At 42.1% G+C, this 8,926-nt stretch overlaps 1 protein-coding gene across 1 annotated transcript in view; it reads right to left on the bottom strand.

Annotated features, from left to right (window-relative positions):
* Positions 1-5,562: 5,562 nt before the first annotated feature.
* Positions 5,563-8,926, bottom strand: part of LOC141072638 (granzyme A-like) — a 29,354-nt gene continuing 25,990 nt past the window's right edge. Inside the window, exon 5 of the mRNA XM_073559933.1 lies at positions 5,563-5,721. Coding sequence (XP_073416034.1) covers positions 5,563-5,721 — 159 coding nt within the window. The remainder of the gene's footprint in view (positions 5,722-8,926) is intronic.

Genomic DNA, 8,926 nt, shown 5'->3' with positions numbered 1-8,926 from the left:
ATCGCTCTGATTGGCTGTTTCACTTTTAACAGCCAATCAGAGCGATCGTAGCCACGTGGGGGTGAAGCCACCCCCCTGTGGTGAAATACAAAGCCCCCTGTATCTGTGGGTCGGGTGACCTTTCAGTGACCCCGATCACCAAACCCACAGGGGGCTTTAAAGTCATGACGCCACATAGGCGTCACTGGTTATAATGGCACAGGTTTTCATGACGCCTATGTGACGTCATTGGCCGGGAAGGGGTGAAATCATTATCTCTTTTTTGGGATGGGCAACAAATTTGAAAACATGATTAGGCAATTGCAATGGCTTTTCATCAAGCTATTCAAAAATTATCCCCTTTTTTCTGGAGAAAATATAGGAATACTGTTTTGAATATGAAAAAATTGTGGCTTGTTTTCAACAAACCTTTCAGAAAACTAGGGCTATTTATAGAGCTGTTTATCATCTGTATTTTTGACCTCTACAGGATTGCTCTTTGTTAATATAATAAAATCAGATAGTCTTCACCTCCCTCCCCTATGGGTCCAGCTCCCCTCTCTTCACCACTGCCCTGGTCCTGTATACTGAACTTTTGATTTTCAAGCTCCATATCTCACCATACACTACAGCTGTAAACAGGAAACTACCATCATTTTATAGACAATCATCTTGGCTATCTCATACACAAATTTGACTTGCAACTATTCATCATATGTTTAGTTATGCAGATTCTTGTTATGTCACTACACTGTTACTGTTTTGCTCCTAAAAATCTAAACTTAATTTTTTTTTATTATTTTGTTAGTATTTTGCAAATCCACCTTAGATTAGATGCAAGCAATTCTCAACCAAAATCTGATCCCAGGTCTCTTCTACATGATTCCAAAGTTGGTGCATACTGGTCGACTCACTTGAGTATGCATACAGCTTTTTCTTGAACTCTACTGACAAGTGTTCGATTGGATTAACATCTGGAGACTGTGTGAGCCAATCTAGCACCTCTACTTCATTGTCTTGCACCATTTATTTGCCAATCTCAACCTATGCTTTGGTTTGTTGTCCTGCTCGAACACTACCCTTCTCATACCCATGGTACTCAAATGTACAAAGTAAATCATCTTGTAAGATACACACATACTGCTCAGCATTGAGACCAGCACCAATCCTGGTCAAGTATCCAACAACTTTGGCTGTGAAAAAAATTAATACCATCAAGCTTCCTCCATCGAACTTGACAGTTTCTTCAATTTCTCAATCCGCTAGTCCCTTTTTCCTTTGTTTCTTCCAGACCCATTTGCATCCATCACAGCCTAGCTTATTGCATTTTGTGTTATCCCTCAAAATCATCCATTTCCAATCTTCTACTGTAAACTTTTCATACTTTTATGAAAACTTGAACCAACGCTTCTTATGACACTATTGAAGTCAAAGCTTTTTCACCTTTGTTAGGTCCACTATTCCAGAAGGAGTTGTGTAACATGCATTGCATGGTGCTAGCACAGACTGTGATGTCACTATTATGAAGCATACGACCAGTCTCCACTGCCGTGTTTGCTGCACCAGAACTGATATACCTTGTGATGTCCTGACTTGTTGACTCCGATGTTTTGCCTGGACATCCACTTCTTAGCTTTTGAATGGATGGATGGATTTCATTTTGTACTCTGGCTCTGGTATAGAATGTGAATAATGTTTTGTTCCTGATATGCATCCTGGTGATAACAATTGTTCATTGACTTGGAGGCTGCAGTACTAACTAATGGACACAAGATATCAATGTCTTGAATATAAGTGAAAGGTGAAGCTTGCAAGGTAACACAGCAGGCATAAAGACAGTGTGAGATCCAACACCCTGTCCATATTGGGAAGGAGGAACTGAGAGTTCAGGAAGTGACAGTTCAATGTAGGACAATAGCGTACCGTAGCAGCAACAGTTTCAAGCATTGGGTTGCTAAGGACAATGTGGGCATAATACTCGAGGCAGTGGATTGCCAAAACTACCCTTCCGTGTGATTGCGTCTACCGGCCTGGAGAACCTTGAGATGGACATCAAGACCTTAGGGGTACACTCAGCCTGTAAAGCTACGGGGAAAGATTGACTCAGACTACATGAGGTCGAAGGTATTGCAATCTGGGTGCACTGCTAGTGGTGGAGAAGAATTCCTAGTGCTAGAGAAGATAGCAAGAAGGACAACCCTCCCATACTGAGAAGCAGGGTTAAAGTTGTGTCCGGTACCTGTGGCAAAGATGACAACCCTTTGGGCCTTATCCTGTATGCCTACTTGTAAAATCTGACATCCATTAAGTAAAAGTTGAACTGTTTTTACAAATCTTGTGTCCCCTGAATTGATTGCTGCTGATATTCCAGAAGAGGAAAATCTGGAGCCAATGGAGTCCTGTAGGCCTGAACTAAGTGTGATGCACTCCACACAAAGCAGCATGGGACAGGGACAAAGGGACAAGTGTTGGCTTTAGAGTAGCAGAGTGAGTGGCAGCTACAGCTTGTCCATGACTACCTCATTTGTGCACTTTAGAATACACAGGAAGAAAAATATTTTTCCACCACCAAGAGCAAAACAGTAACAATGCGGTGACATGACAAGTGTAATGATCACGTGTGACTGGACACAGCGCCTCCAGCAGGGCGAATTTATGACACACGTGATCCTGGATACAGCGCCTCCAGCAGGGCGAATTTAAACAATAATGGGACGTGCAGCTGGATATACCGCCTCCAGCTGGCGAATTTAAGAAATACACGTAAAACTGGCGAATTTAAATAATAAGGGTAAACACAGGGAACAAATACAGTGGTGGGCCCTGCGATAGGGAATGGGGGACGTGGAGACCTCCTAAGCTCCCCTGAGCCAGTTTCCCTGCACTCCTCACATTCCCTATACAGGCTCCTCGCCTGTCGCCGCACGCGTGCCTTAACACCCTAGCAAGCCCTAAACCTAAACCCTAACTAGGGAATAGGTCGGTGCGGAGACTAATCCCACCACTGCACTAGAACACACATAAGGAAAGTCACAAACAGGGGAAAAAGAAAACTTAGCTCTCTCTGTGCAAAAGCTCCAGCACAGAGTCCAGCGACCGACTGCAGCCTTCCTCCTGAATAGCTGCCAAGAACTCCCTTCTGTGACTCCTTCCACACCAGGACTCAGATTGAGCTGAGCACTCTCTTCAGCTCCTTCCGCCACCAAGGTTGGTTGCAAATGAACAACTAACACCAACAGTGATTGAAAACCCCTGGCTGTCCTTTATAGAGCCTAAAACCTGTCATGTAATTAACGTGCACATTAACCTAAAACTAAAGCTAAGGTGCGATACCACTCACCACCATCGGGGACAGTCAAGACACCCTTAACCTGACAAAGTAAAAAAAGTTCACTTTGTCAATTTAATACCGCCAGATCCAACACTGGATCATGACAACAAGAATGTACATAACTACCGTATATACTCGTGTATAAGCCGACCTGAGTATAAGCCAATCCCCCCTAATTATGCCACAAAAACTGGGAAAACTTATTGACTCGAGTATAAGCCGAGGGTGGGAAATGCAACATGCTCCATATTAATATATGCCCCATATAATGCTGCACAAAGGTTAATGGTGGCCCATAACATGCTCCATATTAATATAAGCCCCATATAAGAATGCTGCACAAAGGTTATTGGTGGCCCATAACATGCTCCATATATGCCCCATATAATAATGCTGCTGCTGCGATTTAAAAAAAAAATGACATACTCACCTCTCCTTATGGTATGGCTGGCTCACCCTCCCCCAGTGCTACTCACCCTCCTGGCGTCTGCACATTTGGCTCTGCTACATCTCATTCCCGGTGTCTGTATCTCCCTTCCTGTCTTCTTCCTGTGCGGTCACATGGTACCACTCATTAAAGTCTTTAATATGCAACTCCACCCCTATGAGAGTGGAAACACGTCCATATTCATGACTTTAATGAGCGGTACCATGTGACCGCACAGGAAGAAGACAGGAAGGGAGATACAGACGCCGGGACTGAGATGTAGCAGAGCCGGATATGCAGACACCAGGAGGGTATCATGTCTTCTGCTCCCCCTCCCTCGCTGGCTTTCAGGTGTATGACTCGTGTATAAGCCGAGAGGGTCTTTTTCAGCCCAAAAAAGGGGCTGAAAAACTTGGCTTATACACGAGTATATACGGTAAACATATGCTAAATAGTTGCAAATCAAGTTTATGTATGAGATATCCAAGATGATTATATATAAAATGATGGCAGTCTCATATTCAAAGCTGTAGTGGATGGTGAGATATGGAGCCTGAAAGTCAAAAGTTCAAAACTTTGTTACTCTTTTGCTCATAAGTGTATTTGAAACATCTCTGCTGAAGCCAAAACACAGAAAGTGAACAAGTGGCTGAGAATTGGTTCTGGATCAGGGGAGAGTGAGTACCATCTGATTTTATTATTTAATACAGTGCTGACAAATAGAAGCCAAAAACCTATAAGTGGACAACCCCTTTAACATTCATCGTAATATAACAGTTGTGGAACATCTTTCCCTAGTATTGCATATTGTTGTTCGTCTGTTGGTTCTGCATGAAATTACTTAAAGAATGGACAATTGGATTTAATCATTCCCCATAATTTGCATAGGTTTTCTTACACACTCTAACATTGTCAGTACCAAATGGGGAACCCTCTGACATTTCAATGTCAGGAATGTGTAGGAACACATTTCATTGAAAAGGGGAATGGTAACACGATTGTCATTTTATTTAGGTCTAAGGGGTAAGGTTTCTCCTTGTGGAGAGTGACATACCAGCTCTTGCTTGTCAAGGTAAGGAGGCTTATTCGCCGTGCAATGCTCCTCTGGGAAATTTAATATGCAAATTGCCTCTTCAGAGAGAAAGAGGACTTTTACTCTACAGCGCCACCTATTGGTAGTAGCGATCCTACAAGTCACAATCAACCCTTTAACGAGTCTTGTAATATGACTTAGGATAAAAGCCAAATCAGAATCTCAATTTGCAGACAATAGTTTTATTATACTCATATGGGGGCGGTCCAGTCCGATGGGTGTCACAGGTCAAGGTTCGGCGCCTCCCACCTTCTTATGATTGCCGCCCTCCTGCTTGCCCTGCGTCATCCACACTGTCTCCTTGGCACCGTGTTCCTGCGCAGGCGTACATATCTGCCCTATTGACGGCAGGCAAAGTACTGCAGTGCGCAGGCACAGGGCCTCTGACATTTCCCAGCACCTGTGCACTGCAGTACTTTCCACTGTCCTCAACAGGGCATAAAAAGTACGCCTGCGCAGGAGCGCAATGCCGGGAGCCATGAAGCAAGCAGGTGGGCGGCAATCATAAGAAGATGACAGGTTTGCTTTAACCAACTGGATAAACAGTGCATATAGTGTGCGACACAACAGCAGAAAAGAACAGATACTATCTGTTTGTTCATAGCCATACATGTTGTTGGCACTTGGACATTACTAGCCCTGTAATTGTGATAAAAGAGTTTGAAAAGAGACCCTAAAGTATTACACGTGTTTTCAGGGCTTTGCCATACTTGGGATTTGTAGTGAATCGATTTACTGCAAATCCAATATTGGGCAAAAATTTGACAAATCTGGAGAATTTGAATTACAAAATACTCGTTCTTCTCTAATATTAAGTGTATCCAGCACAACAACCTCAAGAACTTTCTGGTCACATGATACCTTCAATGTCCCACCCCTTGACTGCTGCCGCTGTCATAACATAATCAATGTCATATTCACTTTTTTCTGTCATGTTATGGCTGATCGGCTTGGATTCTGCAGGGTCGTGAAATTTATGAAATAATCAACACTGTTAGGTATGAATGCTTTAAATTTAACACAAATTATCAGTGATCAAGTTTAACCAGTTCAAGACCGAGCTATTTACCCTTGTTCTTACCCAGGCACATTTTCAGGTTTATTTGTACATGTGGTTTCAAGAACGATAACATTTATTCTCATACAGATATTTTAGTAATTTTTCCGTCATTCGTCACGATAGATAGGGCTTCATTTTTATGTCACTGTCATATTTTCTTTTTATATGCTGGCTATCAGGCAATATTGATGAGAAAATAAGGGAAATAAGTGTGTTTATTTTACATATTTGACATCATTTTTGCAGCCTTTTTAGTGACAGCGATGTGGATGGACAGTGGCATGTTTATTTGCTTATTAACCCCTTCACTACCAAGGGTGGTTTGCACGTTAACTACTGGGCCAATTTTTACAATTCTGACCACTGTACCTTTATGAAGTCATAACTCTGGAACGCTTTCATGGATCCCGGTGATTCTGACAATGTTTTCTCGTGACATATTGTACTTCATGTTAGTGGTAAAATTGCATTCAAATAACTTGCGTTTATTTGTGAAAAAAACGGAAATTTGGCGAAAATTTTGAAAATTTTGCAATTTTCCAACTTTGAATTTTTATGCCCTTAAATCACAGCGATACGGCACACAAAAAACTTAATACATAACATTTCCCACATGTTTACTTTACATCAGCACAATTTTGGAACCAAAATTTTTTTTTGTTAGGAAGTTATAAGGGTTAAAAATTGACCAGCGATTTCTCATTTTTGCAACACCATTTTATTTTTAGGGACCACTTCACATTTGAAGCCACTTTGAGGGGTCTATATGATAGAAAATACCCAAAAGTGACACCATTCTAAAAACTGCACCCCTTAAGGTGCTTAAAACCACATTCAAGAAGTTTATTAACCCTTTAGGTGCGTCACAGGAATTTTTTGAATATTAAAAAAAAAATGAACATTTAACTTTTTTTCACAAAAAAAATACTTCAGGTTCAATTTTCTTTATTTTACCAAGGGTAACAGGAGAAATTGGACTGCAAAAGTTATTGTGCAATTTGTCCTGAGTACGCTGATACCTGATATGTGGGGGGGAACCACTGTTTCGGCGCATGGCAGAGCTCAGAATGGAAGGAGCGCCGTTTGACTTTTTCAATGCAAAATTGGCTGGAATTCAGATCGGACGCCATGTCACGTTTGGCGAGCCCCTGATGTACCTAAACAGTGGAAACCCCCCCAAGTGACCCCATTTTGGAAACTAGACCCCCCAAGGAACTTATCTAGATATGTGGTGATAACTTTGAACCCACAAGGGCTTCACAGAAGTTTATAACGTACAGCGGTACAATTAAAAAATCATATTTTTTCCACAAAAATGATCTTTTCACCCCCAATTTTTATTTTTCCAAGGGTAACAGGACCCTAAAAGTTATTGTGCAATTTGTCCTGAGTACGCTGATACCCCATATGTGGGTGTAAATGACTATTTGGGCGCATAGCAGAGCTCGGAAGGGAAGAAGCGCCATTTGACGTTTTTGGCTAGAATTGAGATCGGACACCATGTCGCGATTGGAAAACCCCTGATGTACCAAAACAGTGGAAACCCCCCACAAATGACACCATTTTGGAATCTAGACCCCCCAAGGAACTTATCTAGATGTGTGGTGAGAACTTTGAACCCCCAAGGGCTTCACAGAAGTTTATAACGTACAGCAGTACAATTAAAAAATCATATTTTTTCCACAAAAATGATCTTTTCACCCTCAATTCTTATTTTTCCAAAAGTAACAGGACCCTAAAAGACATTGTGCAATTTATCCTGAGTACGCCGATACCCCACATGTGGGTGTAAACCTCTATTTGGGCGTATGGCAGAGCTCGGAAGGGAAGCAGCGCCATTTGACGTTTTTGGCTGGAATTGAGATCGGACACCATGTCGCGTTAGGAAAGCCCCTGATGTACCAAAACAGTAGAAACCCCCCACAAATGACACCATTTTGGAAACTAGACCCCCCAAGGAACTTATCTAGATGTGTGGTTAGCACTTTGAACCCCCCAGTGCTTCACTGAAGTTTATAACGTCCGGGCGTGAAAATAAAAAAATCGTATTTTTTCCACAAACATGATCTTTTAGTCCCCATTTTTTTATTTTCCCAAGGGTAACAGGAGAAATTGGACCCCAAAAGTTGTTGTCCAATTTGTCCTGAGTACGCTGATACCTCATATGTGGGAGAAAACTACTGTATGGGCACACGTCGGGGCTCGGAAGGGAAGTAGTGACGTTTTGGAATGCAGACTTTGATGGAATGGTCTGCGGGTGTCATGTTGCGTTTGGAGAGCCCCTGATGTACCTAAACAGTGGAAACCCCCCACAAGTGACCCCATTTTGGAAACTAGACCCCCTAATGAACTTATCTAGATGTGTGGTGAGCACTTTGAACCCCCCAGTGCTTCACTGAAGTTTATAATGTCCGGGCGTGAAAATAAAAAAATCGTATTTTTTCCACAAACATGATCTTTTAGTCCCCATTTTTTTATTTTCCCAAGGGTAACAGGAGAAATTGGACCCCAAAAGTTGTTGTCCAATTTGTCCTGAGTACGCTGATACCTCATATGTGGGAGAAAACTACTGTATGGGCACACGTCGGGGCTCGGAAGGGAAGTAGTGACGTTTTGGAATGCAGACTTTGATGGATTGGTCTGCGGGTGTCATATAATAATAATAATAATAATAATCTTTATTTTTATATAGCGCTAACATATTCCGCAGCGCTTTACAGTTTGCACACATTTTCATCACTGTCCCCGATGGGGGCTCACAATCTAAATTCCCTATCAGTATGTCTTTGGAATGCGTTTGGAGAGCCCCTGATGTACCTAAACAGTGGAAACCCCCCACAAGTGACCCCATTTTGGAAACTAGACCCCCTAATGAACTTATCTAGATGTGTGGTGAGCACTTTGAACCCCCCAGTGCTTCACAGAAGTTTATAACGACCGGGCGTGAAAATAAAAATATCGTATTTTTTCAACAAACATCATCTTTTAGTCCCCACTTTTTTTATTTTCCCAAGGGTAACAGGAGAAATTGGACCC

Source organism: Dendrobates tinctorius, unplaced genomic scaffold, assembly GCF_039654945.1.
Source record: "Dendrobates tinctorius isolate UK_male_01 unplaced genomic scaffold, ASM3965494v1 ptg000285l, whole genome shotgun sequence".
NCBI classification, from domain to species: domain Eukaryota; kingdom Metazoa; phylum Chordata; class Amphibia; order Anura; family Dendrobatidae; genus Dendrobates; species Dendrobates tinctorius.
This window is presented reverse-complemented; position numbering and strand designations above follow the sequence as displayed.